Source organism: Pristiophorus japonicus, chromosome 4 (genome assembly GCF_044704955.1).
Source record: "Pristiophorus japonicus isolate sPriJap1 chromosome 4, sPriJap1.hap1, whole genome shotgun sequence".
NCBI classification, from domain to species: Eukaryota; Metazoa; Chordata; class Chondrichthyes; family Pristiophoridae; genus Pristiophorus; species Pristiophorus japonicus.
In genome coordinates this window covers 49,145,354-49,172,877 of record NC_091980.1, presented here as the reverse complement: position 1 = coordinate 49,172,877, position 27,524 = coordinate 49,145,354, and the positions used below count along the sequence as shown (strand labels likewise).

The 27,524-nt window shown below is 45.8% G+C and overlaps 1 protein-coding gene across 1 annotated transcript in view; it reads left to right on the top strand.

Moving 5' to 3' along the window:
• Positions 1-27,524, top strand: part of LOC139262895 (organic cation/carnitine transporter 2-like) — a 162,125-nt gene that overhangs the window by 117,797 nt on the left and 16,804 nt on the right. Inside the window, exons 6-8 of the mRNA XM_070878152.1 lie at positions 3,805-3,905; positions 16,639-16,853; positions 23,886-24,068. Coding sequence (XP_070734253.1) covers positions 3,805-3,905; positions 16,639-16,853; positions 23,886-24,068 — 499 coding nt within the window. The remainder of the gene's footprint in view (positions 1-3,804; positions 3,906-16,638; positions 16,854-23,885; positions 24,069-27,524) is intronic.

The window sequence follows — 27,524 nt, the reverse complement described above, 5'->3', positions numbered from 1 at the left end:
GGCAGGACTCACATGCCTGCAGCTGCATTTCTGCAGATGTCTCAGAGTCCACCATCAAGGGTGGTGAATGCAAGGCCATTATCACCTTGTTGGCGCTGCGGAGGTGATCATCATTGCCATTCATGCCGCTTCAAAGGATACGTTTGCAAGGGCTTTGAAACAATGGGACACCTCCAACGTATGTGCAGGCGAGCTGCAAACCCTGCTAATCCTAAAAACCACCATGTTGCAGATCCACGGTGGATCACGACGAATCAGAGCCTCAGACTGAGGAGGCAGAGGTATATGGGGTGCACACATTTACCACAAAGTGTCCCTCGATAATGCTGAAGGTTGAATTAAATGGACTCCCGGTGTCAATGGAGCTGGACACGGACGCGAACCAGTCCATAACGAGCGAAAAGATTTTCGATAAATTGTGGTGCAGCAAGGCCTCAAGGCCAGTCCTGACTCCCATTCGTACTAAACTGAGAACGTATACAAAGAAACTGATTCCCGTAATCGACAGTGCTACATTAAAGGCCTCCTACGATGGAGCAGTGCACAATTTACAACTCTGGGTGGTACCGGGCGATGGCCCCACGCTGTTCAGCAGAAGCTGGCTAGGAAAGATACGCTGGAACTGGGACAGTGTCCGAGCGCTCTCGTCCATCGACGACACTTCATGTGCCCAGGTCCTCAACAAATTCCCATCGCTGTTCGAACCAGGCATTGGGAAGTTCCAAGGAGCAAAAGTGCCGATCCACTTGATTCCGGGGGCCCGACCCATCCATCACACGGCGAGAGCGGTACCGTACAAGATGAGAGAGAGGGTGGAGATCGAGCTGGACCGGCTGCAATGAGAGGGCATCATTTCGCCAATCGAATTCAATGAGTGGGTCAGTCTGATTGTTCCAGTCCTCAAGGAAGATGGCACCGTCATCAGAATCTGTGGTGATTACAAAGTAACTATCAATCATTTCTCCCTGCAGGATCAATACCCACTACCAAAGGCAGATGACCTATTTGCGATGCTGGCAGGAGGAAAAATGTTCACGAAGCTGGACTTGACCTCGGCCTACATGATGCAGGATCTGGAGGAATCATTGAAGGGCCTCACCTGCATCAACACGCACAAAGGTCTCTTTATTTACAATAGATGTCCATTTGGAATTCGATCAGCGGCGGCGATATCCCAGAGGAACATTGAAAACTTGCTGAAGTCGGTGCCGTGCACCGTGGTCTTCCAGGACGACATCTTGGTTACAGATCGGGACACCGTCGAGCACCTGTAGAACCTGGAGGAGGTTCTTAGTTGGCTTAATCGTGTGGGGCTCAGGTTAAAACGCCTGGCGACTGAAGTGAAGTTCCTTGGGAGAAGAATCGTGGCGGACGGCATGAGGCCCACTGATTCGAAGACGGAGGCAATCAAGAATGCACCGATACCACAGAATGTGACCGAGTTGTGGTCGTTTCGAGGACTCCCGAACTATGTTGATAACTTCTTACCGGGTCTTAGCACATTGTTAGAACCAACACACTCTTTTCTGCATAAAGGAGATCAATGGGTATGGGGTAAAAGCCAAGAAAATGCCTTTGAGAAAGCTAGGAAACTGTTATGCTCAAACAAATTGCTTGTGTTGTATGATCCATGTAAGCGTTTGGTACTAGCATGTGTTGCGTTGTGATACGGCATCGGGTGTGTATTGCAACAAGCTAATGAATCTGGGAAATTGCAACGGTTGCTTATGCATCCAAAAGTCTGTCTAAGGCTAAGAGGGCCTACAGCTTGATCGAAAAAAAGCGCTAGCGTGAGCTTATGGGGTAAAGAAAATGCATCAATATCTGTTGGGCTCAAATTTGAATTGGAAACCGACCATAAGCCACGAATATCTCTCTTTTCTGAAAGTAAGGGGATAAATACAAATGCATAGGGCCGCATCCAGAGATGGGCGCTAACGTTGTCCGCATACAACTACGCCATCCGCCACAGGCAAGGCACAGAAAACTGTGCCGATGCTCTCAGTAGGCTGCCATTGCCCACCACAGGGGTGGAGATGGCACAGCCCGCAGATTTAGTTATGGTAATGGAAGCATAACTAAAGCTCACGAGAGTGAGCAATCATCTGTTACCGCCTGGACGAGCCAGGACCCCTTACTGTCCTTAGTAAAAAACTGTGTGCTCCACGGGAGTTGGTCTAGTGTCCCGTTAGAGATGCAGGAGGAACTAGAGCTGTACCAGCGGTGCAGAGATGAAATGGCCATACAGGCAGACTGCCTCCTATGGGGTAATCGGGTAGTGGTTCCAAAAAAGGGCAGGGACACTTTCATTAGTGATCTCCACAGCACCCACCCAGGCATTGTAATGATGAAAGCGATAGCCAGATCCCACGTGTGGTGGCCCGGTATCGATACAGACTTAGAGTCCTGCATGCACAAATGTAGCACATGTTCACAGTTAAGCAATGCACCCAGGGAGGCGCAAGTTTATGGTCCTGGCCCTCCAAACCATGGTCCAGGGTCCATGTCGACTATGCAGGCCCATTCTTGGGAAAAATGTTCCTTGTGGTTGTAGATGCATACTCCAAATGGATTGAATGTGAGATAATGTCGGCAAGCACTTCCGCTGCCACCATTGAAAGCCTGCAGGCCATGTTTGCCATGCACTGCCTGCCTGATGTCCTTGTGAGTGACAATGGGCCATGCTTCACCAGTGCCGAGTTCAAAGAGCTCATGACCCGCAATGGGATCAAACATGTCACATCTGCCCCGTTTAAACCAGCATCCAATGGTCAGGCAGAGCGAGCAGTGCAAACAATCAAGCAGAGCTTGAAGAGGGTAACTGAAGGCTCACTGCAGACTCGCCTATCCCGAGTCCTGCTTAGTTACCGCACAAGACCCCACTCGCTCACTGCTTACCCGCTGAACTGCTCATGAAAAGGGCACTTAAGACAAGGCTCTCGTTAGTCCACCCTGATCTTCACAAACAGGTAGAGAGCAGGCGGCTTCAACAGAATACATATCATGATCGCACAAATGTGTCATGCAAAATCGAGATTAATGATCCTGTATTTGTGTTGAACTATGGACAAGGTCCCAAGTGGCTTCCCAGCACTGTCGTGGCCACAGAGGGGAGTAGGGAGTTTTTGGTCAAACTTTCAAATGGACCAACTGCAGAAAACACTTGGATCAGACCAAACTCAGATTCACCAACTATCCAGAACAACCCACAATAGACTCTACCTTTTTCGACCCTCCAACACACACTCAAGTGGAAACCGACCCAGCAGTTGACCACGAAGCAGAACCCATCACCTGCAACAGCCCAGCAGGACTCACCACACACAGCAGCTCTGCAAGGCCAGCTGCGCAGCAGCCCAGCGAGGGCCCAACAAACGACTCACCAAAACCAGCATTTGCACTGAGACGATCAACCAGGGAAAGGAAGGCCCCAGATCGACTCATGTTGTAAATAGTTACACTATTGACTTTGGGGGGTGAGTGCTGTTATAAATGTAAACCTGTAAATACCTTGTTTAACCACCAGAGGGCTCATCCCCTGGTGTCCCAAGGGATTCCACAATCCCTTGGGAACACCTGTACATAAGAAGGCCTCACAGGCTGGAGAGGCACTCTGAGATCTGTAATAAAGGACTACGGTCACACATTACTTTGAGCTTACAGTATCTGGTCAGATTCTTTATTCAAGACATAACAAATATGAACTAATAACAGTAGTAGTAATAATAATAATAGTAATAGATGATAATACCAACATTTTCTAATAATCTGCAGTAATTCTGAATCCTTTCTGTTTCCTTCCAGCTCGAAGATCTAAAAGGTAAAAATGTAAAATCTTTTGGAATTACAGACTTGATAAAAACGCGTAATACCCGAGCCATCACTGTCATAAACCTCCCAGTGTGGTAAGTATTAGAACGAAGAAAAACCCTCAAATATGTTTCACAAATAAATCAGAGCTTCCTGTCTATTGATTTAAGGACTCCAGTAGAGTTATACCGCACAGCTAGTTTGCAGTCTCCGCCTATTTCGGATCGGATCGGCAGGGAATTTGCTGTAACGATGTTATTGGCAATGATCGCCCTAAGTAAGAGCATTGATTGCCTTGATCACGAGAACCAATTCAAAGCCAAAATGTGCTGCGAAGCTCAGTATCATACACCATAGTGATAATAGTGATGGTCTAAGGGGTTTGAAGCTGTGCTACCACTCAGTGCTTCAATGCTGGGGATGTTGGCCTGATCGAGAACGCTAATGTTAGTGCGTCTGTCCTCCCAAGGGACCCGCAGAATCTTGCGAAGACATCTTTGGTGGCATTTCTCCAGTGACTTGAGGTGTCTACTGTACATGGTCCATGTTTCTGAGCCATACAGGAGGGCGGGTACCACCACAGCCCTGTAGACCATGAGCTTGGTGACAGTTTTGAGGGCCTGGTCTTCAAACACTCTTTTCCTCAGGTGGCCGAAGCTGCATTGGCGCACTGGAGGCCGTGTTGGATCTCATCGTCAATGCCTGCTCTTGTTGATAGGAGACACCCGAGATAAAGGAAGTAGTCCAAATTGTCCAGGGCCAAGCCATGGGGGGCAGTGCTGTGCGGCAAGGACAGGCTGGTGGAGGACCTTTATCTTACTGATGTTTAGCGTAAGCCCCATGCTTTCATACGCCTTAGCAAATACGTCGACTATGTCCTGGAATTCAGCCTCTGTATGTGCGCAGACGCAGGCGTCATCCGCGTACTGTTGCTCAATGACAGAGATTGGGGTGGTCTTGGACCTGATTTGGAGATGGCGAAGGTTGAACTGGTTCCCACTGGTTCTGTAGTTTAGTTCCACTCCAGCGGGGAGCTTGTCGACTGTGAGGTGGAGCATGGCAGCGAGAAATATTGAGAAGAGGGTTGGGGCGATGACGCAGCCCTGCTTGACCCCGGTCTGGACGTGGTTTGGGTCTGTGAAGGATCCGTTGATAAGGATCACAGCCTGCATGTCATCGTGGAGCAGGCGGAGGATGGTAATGTACTTTTGGGGGCATCTGAAACGGAGGAGGACGCTCCATAGACCCTCACGGTTGACAGTGTCAAAGGCCTTTGTAAGGTCGAAGAAGACCATGTATAAGGGCTGGCGCTGTTGCCTGCATTTTTTCTGCAGCTGTCGCGCTGCAAAAATCAGGCGCCCTACTCGGATCTCCTTCACGGCAAATGAGCCAAAGTGGGCAGCGGAAACGTTACAAGGACACCCTCAAAGCCTCCCTGATAAAGTGCAACATCCCCACTGACACCTGGGAGTCCCTGGCCAAAGACCATCCTAAGTGGAGGAAGTGCATCCGGGGGGGGGGGCTGAGCACCGCTATACTCATCGCTGAGAGCATGCAAAAATCAAGTGCACGCCACGGAAAGAGCGTGCGGCAAACCAGTCACGCCCACCCCTTCCCTTAACGACTATCTGTCCCACCAGTGACAGAGACTGTGGTTCTCATATTGAACTGTACAGTCACCTAAGAACTCATGTTAAGAGTGGAAGCAAGTCTTCCTTGATTCCGATGGACTGCCTATGATGATGATCACTCAGAACCGGGCCAGTTGTATACACAGGTCAGTTTTAACTGAAGAAAGCGGCACAACTGCTCAATGCTGTCTTATTGCTGTTTATAAAATAGAAGGAAAAGTGAAAAAAGAAAGAATGATACAGCAGTGAAGGAGGCCATTTGTCCCATCGTGCTGTACTGGCTCTTTGAAAGAGCTATCCAATTACATAAGAACATAAAAAATAGGAACAGGAGTAGGCCCTGCGAGCCTGTTCCGCCATTTAATAAGATCATGGCTGATCTGATCCTATACTCAGCTCCACTTCCCCGCTCGCTCCCCATAACCCTTTATCCCCTTGTCGTTTAAGAAACTGTCTATTTCTGTCTTAAATGTATTCACTGTCCCAGCTGCCACAGCTCTCTGAGGCAGCAAATTCCACAGGTTTACGACCTTCTGAGAGAAGAAATTTCTCCTCATCTCTGTTTTAAATGGGTGGCCCCTTATTCTAAGATCATGCCCTGTAGTTCTAGTCTCCCCATCAGTGGAAACATCCTCTCTGCATCCACCTTGTCAAGCCCCCTCATAATCTTATACGTTTTGATAAGATCACCTGAATTCCAATGAGTAGAGGCCCAGCCTACTCAACCTTTCCTCATAAGTCAACCCCCTCATCCCCGGAATCAACCGAGTGAACCTTCGCTGAACTGCCTCCAAAGCAAGTATATCCTTGCGGAAATATGGAAACCAAAACTGCACGCAGTATTCCAGGTGTGACTTCACCAATATTTTATATAGCTGTAGCAAGATTACCCTGATTTTATACTCCATCCCCTTTGCAATAAAGGCCAAGATACTATTGGCCTTGCTGATCACTTGCTGTACCTGCATGCTATCCTTTTGCATTTCATGCACAAGTACCCCCAGGTCCCGCTGTACTGCGGCACTTTGCAATCTTTCTCCATTGAAATAATAAATTGCTTTTTGATTTTTTTTCTGCCAAAATGCATGACCTCACATTTTCCAACATTATAGTCCATCTGCCAAAGTTTTGCCCATTCACTTAGCCTGCCTGTGTCCTTTTAAGATTTTTTGTGTCCTCCTCACGCATTGTTTTTCCTCCCATCTTTGTATCGTCATCAAATTTGGCTACAATTCACTCAGTCCCTTCTTCCAAGTCATTAAGATAGATTGTAAATAGTTGGGGTCCCAGCACTGATCCCTGCGGCACCCCACTAGTAACTGTTTGCCAACAGAGAATGAACCATTGATACCAACTCTCTGTTCTCTGTTAGTTAGCCAGTCCTCTATCCATGCTAATATATTCCCAACCCCATGAACTTTTATCTTGTGCAGTAACCTTTTATGTGGCACCTTGTCAAATGTCTTCTGGAAGTCAAAATACACCACATTCACTGGTTCCCCTTTATCCACCCTGTCTGTTACATCCTCGAAGAACTCCAGCAAATTTGTCAAACATGACTTCCCCTTCATAAATCCATGCTGATTCTGCCTAACCGAATTTTGCTTTTACAAATGTCCTGCTACTGCTTCTTTAATAATAGACTCAAACATTTTCCCAACCACAGATGTTAGGCTAACTAGTCTATAGTTTCTTGCTTTTTTTCCACTCCTCTGCTCTATCCCCATAGCCCAGCAAATTTTTCTTTTTCAGGTATTTATCCAGTTTCCTTTTGAAACTTATTTTTGAATCTGCTTCCACCACCTTTTCAGGCAGTGCATTCCAGATCATAATAACTCGCTACATATAAAAATCTTTCTGTATGTCACCTTTTGGAGACCTCTATCCAATCTTCCCTTAACCTTCTCTAAGGAGAACAACACCAGTTTCTCTTGTCTCTCCACGTAACTGAAGTCGTTTATCACTGGTATTATAGAAACAATCACATTTACAGCGCAGAAGGAGGCCGTTTCGGCCCATTGTGTCCACGCGGCTGACAAAGAGCCACACGGCCCTCGGTCAGCAGCCCTGAAGCTTACATATAAACCTATGAAAAATGGCGGAAAGGTGAAGAGCACCCAGCCCAATCAATCCGCCCCACACAACTGCGTCACCCTTTACACTGAAACATTCTACACTCCACCTCAACTGGAGCCATGTGATCTCCTGGGAGAGGCAAAAACCCAGGCCAATTGGGGGAAAAAAAATCTGGGAAAATTCCTCTCTGACCCATCCAGGCGATCGAAACTAGTCCAGGAGATCACCCTGGCCGTATTCGATTGCCTGCAGTACTTACCATCATATCTGCGCCAGCCAAAAAGAGGATATCCAGACTAATCCTAATTACCAGCTCTAGGTCCGTAACCCTGCAGTTTACACCATTTTAAATGCCCATCCAAGTACCTTTTAAATGTGGTGAGGGTTTCTATATCCACCACCTTTCCAGGCAGTGAGTTCCCGACCCCCACAACCCTCTGGGTAAAGAAGCCCCCCCTCAAATCCCCTCTGAACCTTCCATCAACCACCTTAAAACTATGCCCATTCTCATTCTAGTAAATCTCCTCTGCACTCTCTCTAAAGCCTTGACATCCTTCCTTCAGTGTGGTACCCAGAATTGGCCACAATACTCTAGCTGGGGTCTAACCAGTGTTTTATAAAGGTTTACAATAACTTCCTTGCTTTTGTACTTAATGCCTCTATTTATAAAGCCTAGGATCCCATGTGCCTTTCTAACAGCCTTCTCAACTTGTCCTGCCATCTTCAAAAACATTTTTTATTCTTTTATGGGATGAGGGCATCGCTGGCAAAGCCGGCATTTATTGCTCATCCCTAATTGCCCTTGAGTAGTGGTGGTGAGCTGCTTTCTTGAATTGCTGCATTCCGTGAGGTGAAGATATTCAAACAGTGCTGTTGGTACGGAGCAATGTTCCTGGTGAGTTGCGTGCGTGGCCATGTATTCATCTGCAAGGTTCCGCGCACTCACCGGCTATTGCGTTATAAATACCACGCATGAAAAAGTTCGACTGCATAAGGCAGAGAAACAAATCCAGGGCGTTATTTAAAGGGAGTTGCAGCCGGGACTCAGAGGTCTTGGTCAGTGCTGCATTTGATGTTCGCACAGACAGTCGGGTGTTGGCATCGTACTGCTATTGACTCGTCAGATTCAATACTAGTATCTCGGAGATATTCCTGGGTTCGATATCGGAAAAATGTGAAAGTTGCATTTCGCTGTGATCTCTGCAAACTTGTGGGGGCAGTGATCGCACACCACGTGTCCTACGGCAATTACTTTAAAGGCGCCAGCAGCAGGGACAGCTTAGGGCAAATGTGGATCCTCCCCAGAGGAGACACCCCAGATGGCGGATAAGGAGGCCATACAGACGCAGGCTTTACCGTGCTCATTACTCTTATCTTGAGATGTCGAGGAGCACTGCTTAAGAAGGTTGAGGCTCTGCAAGGAGGTGGTCACGGACTTTGCAACCTTCTGCAGACATACCTGGCAGCTGACATTGGTACCAGAACCGCGAGTGAAAGTGACAGTAGCACTCAACTTCTATGCTGCCGGCTCCTTCCAGTCTCATGTAGGCGATATATGCAACATCTCTCAGTTTGCTTAACATTGCTGCAATCACCAGGTTCTCTACAGCAAACAAACAGACTACATCAAGTTCAGCATCTCCAGGGAACATCTGGATGAGCGCTCCCGTGACTTCGCAATAGTATGCTTCCCCATGGTTCAGGTGGCCATCGATTGATCTCATCTGGCATTGCAGGCCCCATCTCACCTGGCCAGTCTCTTCACCTGGCCATCTGCAGAAGACATTTCGCCCCACCCTCCAAACCTCCGTGCATACAAGTGGCAACACAAGATTGTGACAAATGAAACAAATTTTTATTTACAGAAAACACCATAGTGTGCTGCAAACAATAATTGAAACCAGTCTCCTTGAAACATTATCACCCACATGCACGTGGAACTATTTACATTACTTCATCATGGAACAAGGTCAGCATCTGTGGTCAGCATCACACAATTATTTATTGGCTCATCCAACTGCAACTATTTATATTAGTTCACATTCGAGCAAGGTCTTAGAGAGGGTACAGAAGCGATTTGCTAGAATGATTCCAGGAATGAGGGAATACAGTTATGTGAATAGACCAGAGAAGCTGGGGTTGTTCTCCTTGAAGCAGAGGAGATTTAACTGAGGTGCTTAAAATATCGAAGAGTTCAGATAAAGTAAAGATCTTTTTCCAATGGCGGACGGGTGGATAACAATAGGGCACAGATTTAAGGTGATATGCAAAAAAAACAGAGGTGTCATGAGGAAAAAAAAATGACGCAACATGTGTTTAGGATTTGGAATGCATTGCCTGATAGGGTGTTGGATACAGATTCAATAGTGGCCTTCAAAAGGGAATTGGTTAAATACTTGAAGGAGAAAAAATTGCAGGGATATGGTGTTGGAGTGGATTTTTGGACATAGCAAAGCATGATGGGGTAAGCCAACTATCTGCCTTTCCACGAAATGAACTTTGTACCAAGAAGCCTATCTGCTGTCCCTGATATGAACTCTGCAGCAACAAGTGATTCCTGGCCAGGTGCAGGCCACTGTTTCATAGAAAGCTTTGCAACAGAATAACTAACCACAAAAGAAGATACAAAGGAAGGGCCCCCAAACTCGCGCCATGCTATCAGGTTTCACTAGGACTAAAAAGTTGTATGTAAATGAATTGCGTTGCCATATGGATTGATTGGTTGTATGTAAATGAATTGCGTTGCCATATGGATTGATTGGTTGTATGTAATGAATTTAAATGATTGTATTCCACCCCCTGTAAACTGCTTATAACCCCGTGGCACAAGGCACTCAGGGAGAAGGTGTTCGCAGATCACGGGATCTCAACTCTTCTCCCAGAGCTCTGTTAGCAATAAAGTTGTCTCTCTTACTTTACTAGAGTCTATGTGAATTTATTTTCATTAACAAATTGGCGTCATGAACAGGATACCGCAGAGCTGGATAGTCGTATGACCCAGTAGAACGGGATAGTAGTCAATTTCTGACCACCCAGAAATTATACTGGGGGAAGCGGCTGGCCGGCGAAGTGGTATCAAACAAATAAAATAGATTAAGTGAGGAAAGAGACATAACTTGATAGTATGTGATAGTATGTGATAAGAGTTAAGAAATTCAGACTGTAGTGGTGTACAACGCAGACTGAAAGTAAAGTAATTAGTGATGCGGGGGTTGGTTATTTTAGTCCAATGTTCATAGAAGGTGATATTGAAATCAGTGCAGAAGGGAGCTGATCACTCCAACCAAGAGCCGAACTCCGGTGGTAAGGAAACATGTTAATCTTCGCGAGCAAGACAAGAGGTCTCTGCGAGGTGAATCGTGGCCGTGAGTATTTAAGTTCGGAAATTCCATAAACTAAAGGGGAATACAGGAACATAGAGTAAACATCTTCAATGACAGGTAAGGAAACGGATGTAAAATGTGGACCGCCCGGGTCCCTAATTAACTCTTACATGACCGATCGACAAGTCTTAATGAAAAATATGCAGAAAGACGGCTGGGATGTATCCCAGACATTAGAACAACAACGAAATTGGATGGCAAAACAAAAGAAAGATAAATCCAAAAAGGCCGGAGTATTACTAGTACATCAGTTAGAAGGACTAATTGAGCAAGTAAAGGACGTTAGAGAGAAAAGGGAAGAGAAAAGTAAACAATTAAGTCAGGCACAAGGAAAATGTAGGGAATGGGAAAAGAAATGCCTGGCGTTAGAACAACAGATTCAGAACCGTTCCCAATGGGTGGGGAGAAACAGCCTCACTGCCCCCTTACGAAGATTACCAAGGTGAGGCAACAGCCCCGGGTCTAGAAACCTTCCCAGCGCGCCAGTCACCAGGGGAGGGACTGCAGCGAATCCCACTGCAACCTATAAACCATTTACCCCCGGCGAGAGACAGCAGATAATGGCATCCCTGGGTAAATTATAACCCCGGTGTGCGAATACCAAATTTTGGGCAGAGCTGGATACAGTTTGGGTGGGCCACCAACTACACCTCAGAGATATCCACCAACTAGTCCGAGCGGCTTGCCCGGCAGATCGGTGGAGAGTAGTGGCCGGAGGAGCCGTGGTAGCAGCCAATGCCGACTTTTCAGAGGGACGTTGGACACACGCGGTACCTTTAACCATTGAAGTAGATGGTCAACAGGCGGCCTTTGGCCCTTTTAAAACTGAGATCCAACGAGTTTTAGGTAATGCCCCTACTAATTGGAGTAAAATTACTACAACCAAACAACAAAAGGGGGAAGGAGCCTCAGAGTATGGGGAACGATTATTCCAGATATATCAAGAATGCTCTGGACAGGGAAACCCGGGCCGTGGCGACCGAGCATTTATCCAGGCATTTAAGGACGGACTATCCGCTGCACACCAGACCATTATAAAAATGGGAGTAATTGTAACCCAGGATTATGATGAACTGGTCGAGTGGGCTAGTGGCGTCCAGGGAGGGGGCGATGAAAAATCCCAAACAAAGATAAAACAAGAAAGGGTTTTTGCAGCAGGGACGGGGAGAGGACAGAAAAAGGGGACATGCCATAACTGCGGGAAGGTGGGTCACTTTGCCAAAGAATGTAAGGGGAAACGCATGGAAAAACAATGCACATATTACGGCAAAAAGGGACATTTAGACGTGACCTGCTATAGTAAAAATGGCTATCCTAATAAGGCAAGGACCCTGTCAGAACAGGAATACCAGCAGTGGCAGGAGTACAAAGCCACCCTGTGATGCCCGGCGGCCCCTGTACAAAGTAAAAAGGAGGAAAGGATATATGTGTCTGCACTAGTAGGGGGCTGACAGTGTGAGATGCTAGTGGACATTGGAGCCGCAATATCCATTACCAATCTACCCCTTCCCGTAACCAACAAAAAGGCTTTAATAAACAGAATTGATGGACGGCCAACACCGGCCTACCTGAGCACCACCCAAGTGGTGGAAATTGATAATTTATGTATACCCATGAGATTTTACGTATGCAAGAATCGTGAGGGAATAATATTGGAGAATGATGTAATGAAGGAATTTCAGGCCCTGATTGATTGGCAAGAGGAAATTAACATGGCCAAAGGCAGATGGCAGTAAGGGAGATTTGGGACAGATAGCTCACCATATGGAAAGTTTAGGTGTAGCAACCGGCACAAAAACCAACTGGCATACCGAGACTGGAGGATATGGCGGCATTTGTGCCTCTGTGCCCGGGGTTTGGGCACAGACAAAATTGAATACCGGAAAGGCGGACATGGACCCTATTAAGGTCCCTGGACCATCTCATAAACCACACCGGCAATACCCTATAAGACCCGAAGCCAGAACAGCAGTTGTAGAAATAGTAAAGGGACTAGTGGAAAAAGGTATCTTAAGAGAAACTGTTAGCACCACTAACTCCCCAACATGGCCAGTAGGGAAGCCAGATGGGAGTTATAGACTAACCATTGACTACACTGCCCGTAATAAGGTCACCCCCAAACTATACCCGATAGTGGCCAGTCCCTCCACAATCCTTAATGGATTATCCCCTGAACATAAAATCTTTACAGTCCTGGACATAGCCAATGGCTTCTGGGCACTTCCCCTCGACCCAGAATCACAAGAGAAATTCGTCTTCACGGTGGAGGATAAACAATATACTTGGACCCGATTACCACAAGGGTTCCATAATAGTCCTGCCAGATTCCACCGAGTCATAGAAACATAGAAACATAGAAAATAGGTGCAGGAGTAGGCCATTCAGCCCTTCTAGCCTGCACCGCCATTCAATTAGTTCATGGCTGAACATGCAACTTCAGTACCCACTTCATGAGCGACGTACTAAAACAAGTAGAAGTACCGGCAGGAAATAGTATTTTACAATATGTCGACAACATATTAATAGCTTCAGAAACCAAGGAGGGACATCAGGCAACCCTATACTTGGTGTTACAAGCTTTGGAGATGGCAGACCTTAAGGTCAACCCCAAGAAAGCCCAGGTAGGGAAAACCCAAGTCCTGTACCTAGGGTACTGCCTTTCAAAGGGGTTGAAAGAAATGCCCTCGGATAGGAAAAAGGCTGTCAAGGACATGCCTAGACCAGTAACGGTAAGGGGGGTGAGGAAGGTACTGGGTCTCTTTAATTACAGCCGGAACTTTATCCCTGAGTTTGCAAAGATTGCCGAGCCTATACAAAGACTAGTAAAGGGAGGAAAACCGGCCCTCGACCTTATAGAGTGGGGCCCTGAACAAGAACAGGCGTATAGTAAACTCAAGTCAGAACTAGTCTCCGCACCTGGATTGGGACTGCCTGACATGGGTAAAGTTTTCCACATCCACTGTAACAATGAAGGTGGGTTCTATACAGCTGTGGTCACCCAAGATCACGGGGATAAAAGGAGACCTATAGCCTATTACTCCACCACCGAAGGTCCGTGGTGACCGGATTATCCAGATGTATAGCTGCACTAGACTGCGCAGCTTGGGCAGTAAAAATAAGTGAGCCCGTGGTAATGACCGGAAACATCATTCTCCACACCAAACACATATTGGTAGAAATGTTAAACACAGGAAAACTGAGAACCGTTTCTAATATGAGACGGGCAAAGTGGGAAGCAGTCCTCTTGCCACCCAACAAAGCAGTAACTATAATTAGAGATGTAGGGGAAAACCCCGTGGAGGGCATAGTGCAAGAGGGAGAGCCCCACGATTGCGGGGACATGGATGTGGACATGGAAGAGGATAGAATAAAAGACACGCCCCTTCAACCCGCAGAACAAACCTTGTTTGTGGACGGCTCGCGAAAATACGTAGAGGGACTACCTCGTACCGGATGGGCCGTAGTTAACCAGGATCGAGAGTCAGTCGAATCAGGGAGAATTAATGGGGGGTCGTCAGCTCAGGTGGCAGAATTGGTAGCCCTCACCCGGGCACTGGAACTATCAGAGGGTAAGATCGTTAATATCTATACGGACAGTAGATATGCATTAGGGGTAGTACACGATTATATGACAGCATGGGGGAGAAGGGGTTTTATCACAACCAGCGGACATCCCATAAAACACCAACTGAGAATAGAAGCTCTCTTAGCAGCCAGTAATAAACCAAAACAGGTAGCGGTCATTAAAATTAAAGCCCACCAAAGGGAGCCGGACCGAACCAGTCCAGATTGGCTGAGTCACCAGGGAAATCAAGCTGTGGACTTAGCTGCACAAGAGGCATTAGAACAAGAGGAGTGTGAGGAAGCCTCAGTCAGCGCCGCTGGGGTCCGAGACGAACAGATAAGTATCGAGACACTACACCAGGACACTTCTGAGGAAGAAAGGGGTATGTGGACAAAGCAGGGCGCAACGCAAGGAAAGGATAATGTTTGGAGACAAAACGACAAGGTAATGGTGCCTGAATGCATACAGAATACCTTATTGGAGTTGCACCATGGCCTGTCCCATTCGGGACGAAAGGCCATGACCGGGAGTCTTGGAAGAGATTGGTGGTGGAAGGGGATGGGGAGAGATATTGCCAAACATTGCCATCGATGCGTTACGTGCGCACAATATAATCCAGGCAGGCCCATTAAAATTAAAATGAGACACCAGCCCCGTCCACGGGGGCCATGAGAACATTTACAAATTGCCCCCATCCCATGGAAAAAGATATTGCCGAGTGATTATAGATCAATTTACCCGGTGGGTGGAAGCTTTCCCCACACGTGATTGCACTGCCTCAACAGTGGCAAGGATATTGACCGAGCAGGTGATTCCCCAATGGGGAGTGCCTCTTCAGATCGATTCTGACCAAGGCACCCACTTCACCGGGAAGATTGTAAAAACAGTATGCCAGCTAATGGGCATAAAACAAATATTCCACATCCCCTACCACTCGCAGAGTTCTGGAATGGTAGAACGCATGAACCGTACCCTTAAGAACGCCCTGGCCAAGGCCATGCAAACGTCAGGAAGAACGTGGACAGAAGTATTACCTATTATATTAATGAAGTTAAGAGCCATGGTAAACTGGACAACCGGATTAACCCCTTGTGAACTAATGACTGGAAGGGTGATGCAATTCCCAGAAAGCATCATAACAGGTGGGGCCAATGTAGGCCCATTAAAAGACAAAATTAAATGGTATGTTTTGGAACTAAGCACTCAACTCAAAGGGATGCGTAAATTAGTAAGAGACAATCAGGAAGAGAGAGACGCTTAAAAAGAGCTTGAAAGGCTCCCTGACGTCCCGATGGCGGGACATCGCGTCATGGTAAAAACATTACCTGAAAAACCAGGGTTTGCACCAAAATGGAATGGCCCATATGAGGTCATAATCAGTGGAGACACCTGTGCCTGTCTGGACATAAGAGGGAAGAGTGTATGGAAACATTGGACCCAGTTGAAATTGTACAAAGAAACTAATGAGTAAACATAAGACATGTGATTCACGATAATGTAACCAGGATTCTTGTTTATGCACCCCGAACAGGTGTCAACTGCAAGCAAGTCCAAATTACGGCTACTGCTAATGTGTAAATATTGTATTGTTTGAGCGTAACAAACATGTCTAAGATAGCGTATATAATCGCGTTACTCTCTGTTGTCACGGTTGTAAAGCTAATAGGATTAGAAGATAACTTGTTTTTCAAGACCCATATACGTTTACACGGCAATCAAACCGCGTGTTACCCACTAGCCCAATCAGTAGAGGCCCTGTTTGTGGCCACCCCTGGGTGGACCCCCTGTGACTTATATACGGCGGATACCTCGGGAAAGAGCGGGGGACTCACTGGATTGCTCTTCAAAAGAGGTGATGCAGACTTGATGGGCCGAATGGCCTCATTCTGTGCTGTTCTGTTCTATGATTCTATGATTTTATGTTGACAATGTAGAAATAAGGCAATTATGCATTTCAAAACAATTTATTTAATTGTGCTAGTGCAATAAGAATTTTTCTACAAACATTAGTGGATGTGGCTAAAACAGTGTCACAGTAGCCACATGTGACTAGTCAGCAATTTCTATTGGATAACAATGTTATAAATGAGAAAATCCAGCAAAGCAAAATTTGAAAAAGTGGGGTGTATTTAAAAAAAAAAAAGTTTTACAAGAATTCACTGTTTTGTTGCAGGATGATTCTAGCAATTGGATACTATGGGCTGATTTTGAACACACCCAATCTCCATGGTGATGACTATTTGAACTGTTTCTTATTTGGTGCCAGCGAGATTCCAGCCTACGTAGCAACTTGGATTTTTCTCCAGAAGTTGCCCCGCAAGTTTACCCTTTCAGGCACACTTTTATTTGGTGGAGGTGTCCTGTTCTTCATCCAGCTCGTACCTTCAAGTAAATTATTACAGTGCATCTAGAATTATCTTAGCCTGTCTTCTGTTAACAAACATTTTAAAGCAGCATTTCATGATAAATTGAAATACACAGCTGGTGTCATCCTGCAAAGGTTTTGCATTCTGGCTCACTGTGCCTGCTCCGCCATTTAATATCATCATGGCTGATCCAATCATGAACTCAGGTCCATTTCCCTGCCCACTCCCCATAACCCCTTATTCCCTTATCGGGTAAGAAACTGTCTAGCTCTGTCTTAAATTTGTTCGATGACCCAGCTTTCAAAGCTCTCTTTCCCATCCATCACAACTTCATTGATCTTAGCCGTGCTGTAAGGATGAGGTGCTAGGCCTATCTTCTATCCTTCCACCAGTGGAAAGATGGTGGTAGCATCCAAAATGGTGGGCAATGACCTACAGACATCACTTTGTGCATCGGGCCGACCATTGGGCTGCCAGAGCAGTCAGACAGCAGGCCTGTTTAACATGAAAATTGGGGTTCTATGACATCAATGGGACCTGAATGCCCTTCTTGCCCTGTGCACACTCTGACCAGTGGACGTGGGCAGCTCGGCTGAAGAGGATCCGTGTGGAGCAGCTGAAACTCACTTTGATTTTGTCGCAACGTGTTCTTAATCTATGAAATACATTATGTTGTGCATTAAATCTATATTGTGTAAACTTACTGGTGCATTCACAACTCCCCCGGCCCCAGACCTCCCCCCCCACCCCACCCGCCCCTACCATCACTGCCCCCCACTGCCCCTTGCAGTAAATACATGTGATATCTGTTTTCTTGGGAGAATTAAGAACATAAGAAATAGAAGCAGGAGTAGGCCATACGGCACCTCGAGCCTGCTCCGCCATTTAATACAATCATGGCTGATCCGATCATGGACTCAGGTCCATTTCCCTGCCTACTCCCCATAACCCCTTATTCCCTTATCGGTTAAGAAACTGTCTAGCTCTGTCTTAAATTTGTTCAATGACCCAGCTTTCAAAGCTCTCTGAGGCAGTGAATTCCACAGATTTACAACCCTCTGAGAGAAAAAATTCCTCCTCATCTCAGTTTTAAACGGGCGGTCGCTTATTCTAAGCTTATGCACCCTCGTTCTAGTCTCCCTTATCAGTGGAAACATCCTCTCTGCATCCACCTTGTCAAGCCCCCTCATAATCTTATATGTTTCGATAAGATTACCTCTCATCCTTCTGAATTCCAGTAGAGGCCCAACCTACTCAGCCTTTCCTCATAAGTCAACCCCCTCATCTCCGGAATCAACCTAATGAACCTTCTCTGAACTGTCTCCAAAGCAAGCATAACCATTCTTAAATATGGAAACCAAAACTGCATGCAGTATTCCAGGTGTGGCCTCAGCAATACCCTGTATAACTGTACCAAGACTTCCTTACTTTTAAACTCCATCCCCTTTGCAATAAAGGCCAAGATTCCATTGGCCTTCCTGATCACTTGTATCTCCATACTAAACTTTTGTATATCATGCACAAGTACCCCCAGGTCCCGCTGTGCTGCAGCAATTTGAAATTTTCCTCCATTTAAATAATAACTTGCTCTTTGATTTTTTTTCTGCCAAAGTGCATGACCACACACTTTCCAACATTATACACCAACTGCCAAATTTTTGCCCACTCACTTAGCCTGTGTCTATGTCTTTTTGCAGATTTTTTGTGTCCTCCTCACACATTGCTTTTCCTTCCATCTTTGTATCGTCAGCAAACTTGGCTACCTTACACTCGGTCCCATCTTCCAAGTCATTAATATAGATTTTAAATAGTTGGGGTCACAGTACTGATCCCTACGGCATCCCACTAGTTACTGATTGCCAACCCGAGAATGAATCATTTATCCCGACTCTCTGTTTTCTGTGAGTTAGCTAATCCTCTATCCATGCTAATACATAACCCCCAACCCCGTGAACTTTTATCTTGTGCTGTAACCTTTTATGTGGCATCTTGTCAAATGTCTTCTCGAAGTCCAAATACACCACATCCACTGGTTCCCCTTTATCCACCCTGTTCGTTACATATTCAAAGAATTTATAGCAAATTTGTCAAACATGACTTCCCTTTCATAAATCCATGCTGACTCTGCCTGACTGAATTATGTTTTTCCAAATGTCCTGCTACTGCTTCTTTAATAATGGACCCCAACATTTTCCCAACCACAGATGTTAGGCTGACTGGTCTATAATTTCCTACTTTTTGTCTGCCACCTTTTTTAAATAGGGGCATTACATTTGCAGTTTTTCAATCTGCTGGGACCTCCCCAGAATCCAGGGAATTTGGTAAATTACAACCAATGCATCCACTATCCCTGCCGCTACTTCTCTTAAGACCCTAGGATGCAAGCCATCAGGTCCAGAGGATTTTTCCACCTTTAGTCCTATTATTTAATGAGTACCACCTCCTGAGTGATTATGATTGTGTTAAGTTCCTCCCCCGCTCTATAGCCCCTTGACTATCCACTGTTGGGATATTGTTAGTGGCCTCTACCGTAAAGATTGATACAAAATATTTAGAGTTTCTGCCATCTCTATGTTCCCATTACTAATACCCCGGTCTCGTCCTCTAAAGGACCAACATTTACTTTAGCCACTCTTTTTTTTTTCATATACCTATAGAAACTCTTGCTATCTGTTTTTATACTTTGTGCTAGTTTACTTTCATAATCTAGCTTCCCTTCCTTCATTATTTTTTTAGTCATTCTTTGCTGGCTTTTAAAAGTTTCCCAATCTTCTGTCCTCCCACTAGTTTTGGCCACTTTGTATGTCCTTGTTTTTAATTGGATACCGTCCTTATTTCTTTAGTTATCTACGGATGGCTATCTTTTCTTTTACACCTTTTCCTCCTCACTGGAATTTATTTTTCTTAAGAGTTGTGAAATATCTCCTTAAATATATGCCATTGTTCATGAACTGTCCTACACTTTAATCTATTTTCCCAGTCCACTTTAACCAACTTTGCCCTCATATCTTTGTAGTCTCCTTTATTTAAGCTTCGTACGCTGGTTTGAGATCCAACTTTCTCACCCTCCATCTGAATTTGAAATTCAACAATGCTATGATCACTCATTCCGAGGGGATCCTTTACAAGGAGATTGTTTATTAATCCTGTCTCATTACACAGGACCAGATCTAAGATAGCCTGCCCCCTGGTTGGTTCCGTTACATACTGCTCAAGGAATCTGTCCCTTATGCACTCTATGAACTCTTCCTCAAGGCTATCCAGACCAATTTGAGTTGTCCATTCAATATAGAGGTTAAAATCACCCTTGATTATTGCTGTTCCCTTTTTACAAGCCCCCACTATTTCCTGATTTATACTCCAACCAACAGAGTTGCTACTTTTAGGGGCCTATTGACTATGCCCACCAGTGACTTTTCCCCTTATTATCCTTATCTCCAACCAAACTGTTTCAACATCCTGATCATTTGAGCCAATATCATTTCTATCTATTGCAGTGATTCCATCCTTTGTCAACAGAGCTACCCCACCTCCTTTTCCTGGCTGTCTGTCCTTCCGGATTGTCAAGTACCCCTGAATATTTAGTTCCCAGTCCTGGTCACCTTGCAACCACATCTCTGTAATGGCTATCAGATCATACTGATTTGTATCCATTTGTGCTGTCAACTCATCTGTTTTGTTACGAATGCTATGTGCATTTCGACAAAGAGCCTTTAAATTTTCTTTTTTACCCTTTTTTCCTGCTTATTTCCTCTCTCCTTCAAATTCACTTTCTTTATTTTTGCTTTCTAATTTCAGCTTTACTCCCCTTCCTACTGAATCTATTTTCAGGTTCCAATACCCCTGCCAAGCTAGTTTAAACCCTCCCCAACAGCACTAGCAAACATCCCCACGAGATATTGGTCCCGGTTCTGTTGAGGTGCAACCTGTCCAACTTGTACAGGTCCCACGTCCCCCAGAGGCGGTCCCAATGCCTCAGGAAACTAAAGCCCTCCTGCCTGCACCATCTCTCCAGCCACACATTCATCTGCTCAAACCTCCTATTTCTGTACTCACTAGCATGTGGCACCGAGAGTAATGCGGAGATTGCTAACTTTGAGGTCTTGATTTTTAATTTCTCTCCGAGCTCCCTAAACTCTGCTTGCAGGACATCATCCCTCTTTCTACCTATGTCATTGGTCCCGAAATGGACCACGACCTCTGGTTGTTCACCCTTTCCCCCCAGAATGCCTTGCAGCCACTCGGTGATATCCTTGACCCTGACACCAGGGAGGCAACATACCATCCTAGAGTCACGTCTGTGGCCGCAGAAACGCCCGTCTGCTCCCCTGACCATCGAATCCACTACCACTATAGCTCTTCTATTCTTCTTCCTCCCCACCCCCCTGTGCAGCTGAGCACCCGTAGTGCCATGGATTGGCTCTGGCTGCACTCCCCAGAGTCACCATCGCCCTCACTGGTACTCAGAACAGAGTACCGGTTGGAGAGCGAGATGGACTCAGGGGACTCCTGCACTACCAGCCTAGTCCTCCTCTTCTGTCGGATGGCCACCCAATCCTTCTCTGCCTGCACACTCTTAAGATGCGGGGTGACCACCTCTAGAAACATGCTATCCACGTAGCTCTCAGTCTCGCGGATGCACCGCAGTGACTCCAACCACCGCTCAAGCTCCAAAACACGGAGCTCGAGTTGGTGCAGCTAGAGACACCTCCTGCACACGTGATCGTCCCGGCTGCATGAAGCATCCAGGATTTCCCACGTGCCACAGGATATGCAATCCACGGTACTGAGCTGCCCTGCCATCCCTCTAGTTACACTTGGAACTATCAAGTAGAACTAAACTCTAAATCTTAGCAAAACACACCCAGCCGCTACTCAGCAAACAGCTGATTTAATTCATTCGTTTTCCTTAGATAATGTAGACTTATCTATTTAATTGCAGTTCCTAACTTACACCAATGCCCAAGGTTTCTTAAAGAAAAGAAAAATACTCACCAATCCACCAGCCAATCACTTACCTGCTTGGCTATGAGGTCACACTTCGATTTTGATTCTTTTTACTTTTTGTCCCATACTCCTGTCGCTGCTTCAGCTGGCTCCTCCCGAACTCAGTCTCCTCCGACTGCTGCCGCCCTTTGTAATCCCGAGCTCAGGTCTCGCAATGCTGGCTCCTCCCTAGTTGTAGAAACTCCAGCCAGGGGAAACAACCTGTCAGCATATACCCTGTCAATCCCCTTCAGAGCCTTGTATGTATCAATGAGATCACCTCTCATTCTTCCTAAACTCCAGAGAGTATAGGCCTAATCTATTCAATCTCTCCTCATAGGACAGCCCTTTCATCCCAGGGATCAATCTAGTGAATTTTTGTTGCACCGCCTCCAAGGCAAGTATATCCTTCCTTAGATACTATGCACAGTACTCCAGGTGTGGTTTCATCAAAGCCCTGTACAATTGTAGCCAGACTTCCTTACTCTTGTATTCCAACCCTTTTGCAATGAAGGGCAACATGCCTTTTGCCATCCTTATTGCTTGCTATACCTGTATGCTAGCCTTCTGTGTTTCTTGCACCAGGACACGCAAATCACTCTGAACACCAACAATTAAAAGTTTCTCACCATTTAAAAAATATTCTGTTTTTATATTCTTAATACCAAACTGAATATGCTCACATTTCCCGACATTATACTCGAGCTGCCACCTTACTGCTGACTCATTTATATCTATCTATATCCTTTTGCAGACTCTTTGGCAGAGAAACATGGGGCATTTGCACCTCCTGTTCAGGGGGCAACACTGCTACAGTCTCCCGTGAAATTCCGCGGGAGTTTAGCGGTGGCGGCAACCGGTAGCGTCCTGGGCAGCTGTGCAGGCAATGTCGACATCATCACTATGTCAAGTAACCCATTTACATCCCGGAGCAAAAAGTCGCTGGTGTCCCCTGAAGTTGCCACAGGCGATGCCCACGACAGCTTCACGGGGCGTGTACCAGATTGTAGTTCGCTCGCAGGGCGATAATTAAAGGGGAGGAGAGGAAGGGAAAAAAACTGCCTGACTTACGCGGCCTTCTTGGAAGTCAATCGTGAGGTCTGTACCGTGATCTTGCAGCCCAGCACGCCATTTCCTGCCCACAGAATTGATAGCTTTGCACTCCCCTTTAATGAAGGGGAGGGCCCTGTCTGTGCGCCCCACCACGTAGCAAGTGGAGCATGATATTTTGCGCTCCACTTCCTCTCGGGGGAGGGGGGTGGGGTAACCCGAATATAGGTCGCAAGGCAGGACTTCAACGCTGACCTTTATTGGCTCCCAGTCCCCAATACCTCATCCTTGTAATGAAATCCTTCCATGGTCTCACCATTTCCCAACTCTATAAAAAACCTCTCCAGCTCTAGAAACCTCCCCCCCGCCCAACCTTTCTGTTCATCTGGCCACAGCCTCGTATGCATCTCCCACCTCTTCACTCCAATCGTGGCAGCTGTGCCTTCAGCCACCTCGGCCCACACTCTGGAATTCGTTCCCTAAAACCCTCTGCCTCTCCGCTTACCTCTCCTTCTGACCTTCCTTAAAACTCACTTGTTTGGCCATTTTTTTCCCCTTTAATCCCTCCCTCATTTTGAGGATATTTCTCTATGAAGCAGCTTGGAATTTTTTTTTTCGCTCTTTGAAAGGTGCTATATGAGCTCAAGTTGTAGTTATAGTTGTTGTTGGAAGGTTAAGTAACCTGGCCAGATGCTGTTATTCAATGTGCCTCACTTATACCAGCCAAATAGTTATAACACCAATATTAAGAGTCTGTTTTAGGAATGCATGTTTTCAGTGCAGGATCTCATTCATCAGGAACATATATTGGGAAATTGTGGATGCATGTTTTTTCATCCATTAATTTTAATGGACGCGGAACGACACCATGAATTCCCAATATGTTCTCCTATTTGGCGCGGGTCCATGCCAGAAAATGTATTGGGAAAATCAGCCTATATGTTGTGTGTGACAAGATTATACAGAGAGCCGCTTGCAAACCTTCCACCAAGTTTATGGTTACTTTTGGTTTTTCTAGATCTTCCAATACTTACTACAGTGCTGACACTATTTGGAAAATTTGGGATCACAATTGCCTTCGCCATTGCTTATAGCTACACTGCTGAACTCTACCCAACCGTAATAAGAAACACAGGTGTCGGAATGAGTTCAATGGCCTCCAGGCTGGGCAGCATCATCTCGCCTTACTTTTCTTTCCTTGGTAAGGTAACAGTTAAACTTCTATATGTTGGTAGAATATAAGGAATTTTGGGCACTATTCTGATACCCATGAACAATTCTAAAATTGTAGGCACACTCTTTGCACCGTCAGTGCGAGCATTCTTTCATATGATCGACAGGTTCAATTGACTGCACCTTTTATCTATCCTGAATTCTTACACAGACCTAGATTTCACTGAGTCTAGAGTTCTGTGATTTTATCCATGTCACTCATAGCTCAGTGATAGCACTCTTGCTTCTGCATCCAAAGGTTGTAGGTTCAAGTCCCACTCCAGAAAGTAGAATACAAAATCTAGGCTGACTCACCAGTAGAGGGAGTGCTGCAATGTTAGAGGTGCTGTCCTTCAGATGACATCTTAAAATGAGCCCCTGTCTGCCCTCTCAGGGTGGATGTAAAAGGTCCCATGGCACTATTTTGAAAAAGAGCAGGGGAGTGCTCCCTGCTGTCCTCGCCAATATTTATCATTCAACCAACATCACTAAAACTGATCATCTGGTCATTGCTGCTTATGGGACTTTGTTATGTGCAATTTGGCTGCCACATTTCCTATATTACAACAGTAACTATACTGTAAAAGTACGGAATTTGCTGTAAAGTGCTTTGGGACATCCTAAAGTTGTGAAAGTTGCTATATAAAGCCAAATTATTTCTTTTTCTTCTTTCAATAACGCTGCTGTCACAATTGCTGCAGTCATAGTATGGTGTCATCATCATCATCATTGGCAGTCCCTCGGCATCGAGGAAGACTTGGCTTCCACTCTAAAATGAGTTCTTCAGTGATTGAACAGTCCAATACGAGAATTACAGTCCCTGTCACAGGTGGAACAGATAGTCGTTGAGGGAAAGGGTGGGTGGGACTGGTTTGCCACACGCTCTTTCCGCTGCCTGCGCTTGGTTTCTGCATGCTCTCAGCGATGAGACTCGAGGTGCTCAGCATCCTCCCGGATGCACTTCCTCCACTTAGAGCGATCTTTGGCCAGGGACTCCTAGGTGTCAGTGGAGATCTTGCATTTTGTCAAGGAGGCTTTGAGGGTGTCCTTGAAACGTTTTCTTCGCCTTTGGCCGCCTGAGGAAATGAGTGTTTGAAGACCAGGCCCTCAAATCCGCCACCAAGCTCATGGTCTACAGGGCGTCGTGATACCTGCCCTCCTGTATGGCTCAGAGACATGGACCATATACAATAGACACCTCAAATTGCTGGAGAAATACCACCAACGATGTCTCCGCAAGATCCTGCAAATCCCCTGGGAGGACAGATGCACCAATGTTAGCGTCCTTGACCAAGCCAACATACCCAGCATTGAAGCACTGACCACACTGGATCAGCTCCGCTGGGTGGGCCACATTGTTCGCATGCCTGACACAAGACTCCCAAAGCAAGCGTTCTACTCCTTCATGGCAAGCAAGCCCAAGGTGGGCAGTATGGTGTAAAGTGGCACTGGCTCCACATTTTCTGACACTGTATTATATCGATCTGAGTGTTTTTTTTCATGTTCATGCAATAGACAACTTGTGACCTGGATTTTCATTGGCCCACAATAAACATGATAAGGCAGGGCTTCTACTTATTCACATGACCCCCATTAACAATTGTTGGGGCGGCAGGGGCAGTGGGTGGTAATTAGATGAGCAAAACATGTTCCAGGTGATCCAGCTGCTAAATGATTTTCTAGCACTGGGAGGGAGAGGAGTGCCTTGTAGCTGCAGCAATTGAAAGGCTACTGCAGTTTAAAGGGTCAAAAGGCAAGCAATTGTTTTGGAAACAGAGACAAGGCAGGAGCACAGTGAGGAGAATGACAGAAGGTAGACCAGCATTGGGGATGTCTGATATGGTCAAGGTCCCAATATTGTAAAGTTTTGTAGAGATAATGTTGGCAGGGAGAAGGGCAAGAGGAGAAAGGCCACTTGGAATCCAGGACTAGAAGCCCCAAAAAGGGTAATGAAGGCATTATGGAAGGAAGTGATGCAAGCAGTATGGAGAGCAGTGACATAGGCAGTCACTGCACATCAACCACTCCCTCAATGGCAATACAGCATAAGAAATGTTTTATTGGCCTCACAAGGTCGGCTAAAGTAAGTGAAGGCATGCATACCCAGGCCGATACGGAAACAATGCTGCAAAGGTGACACTCCACACCATTCATGTCCACTTGGTGTAAATGAAGAGATGAATGAGACAATAATTATGTACAGGGTACCTCCCCACAGCTTTATCCTTTTCCCACCATCCACTGTGCATTATCCCATTTTCTGAGACCAACAGCAGTGGGGTTTGAATGAAAGCATTATCACAATGAATGTATGCAGGAACCTGAGAGAACTAATAAAATATATATCTTCATTTATGTTGTGATTAAGAAGAAGGAACTAAGCAATAATAAGAGTCCTTTTAATTAAGCAGAATGTTTGAACATTGTAACCACTCACAGTACTGCAGGTCAGACATCTCATTACCAAGGTGAACCTGACAGCTCTCTTTAAATTTCTCCATCTCCCACCGCCTTCCCAGTGTGTCTGTCCAGGAGTTGTAGAGCTTCTTCCTCAGGTCCACTGAAGGGCTTGTTGGTTGCCATGCCTCCACCCCTGTTACTTTGTTGCAATGATTATGGATTTTTTTCCATTGCAAAGAAAACAAAACATGAGAACGGCTGTAGATTAATTCAGAATTTAATAAGCCTATTGGGCCATTCAATTTGATCGTGGCAGATCTGTATCTTAACTCCATTTACCCGCCTCGGTCCATACCCTTGCATAACAAATATCTAGCAATCTCAGTTTTGACATTTTCAATTGACCTTGCCTCATCAGTTTTTTGCGGGGGGGGGGGGGGTTCCAGATTTTCACTACCCTTTGTGTGAAGAAGTGCTTCCTGACTTCACCCCTGAATGGCCTAGCCCGAATATTAAGATTATGTCCCCTTGACATGGACTCCCCTACCAGAGGAAATTGTTTCTCTCACTATCTATGTTATCAAATCCTTTGATCATCTCAAACACCTCAATTAGATCACCCGTTAATCATCTATACTCAAGGGAATACAAGCCAAGTCTATGCAACCTGTCCTCATACTTTTACCCTTTTAGCCCTGGTATAAATGAATCTGCACTGAAGCCTCTCCATGGTCAATATATCCTTCCTGATGTGTGGTATTGAGAACTGAACCCAGTACTCCAGATGGGGTCTAACCAGAGCTGTAGCATAACTTCCACTGCTTTTATTCCAACCCATTGAGATAAAGGCTAAACTCTAATAGCCTTCTCAATTATTTTTTGTAACTGTCCACTAGTTTTTAGTGATTGTTGTACATGGACACCTAAATCCCTCTGCTCCTCCATGGCTCCTAGCTACTCACCATTTCAAAAATACTTTGATGTATCTTGCTTAGATCCAAAGTGGATGACCTCACACTTCCCCATATGGAACTCCATCTGCCAC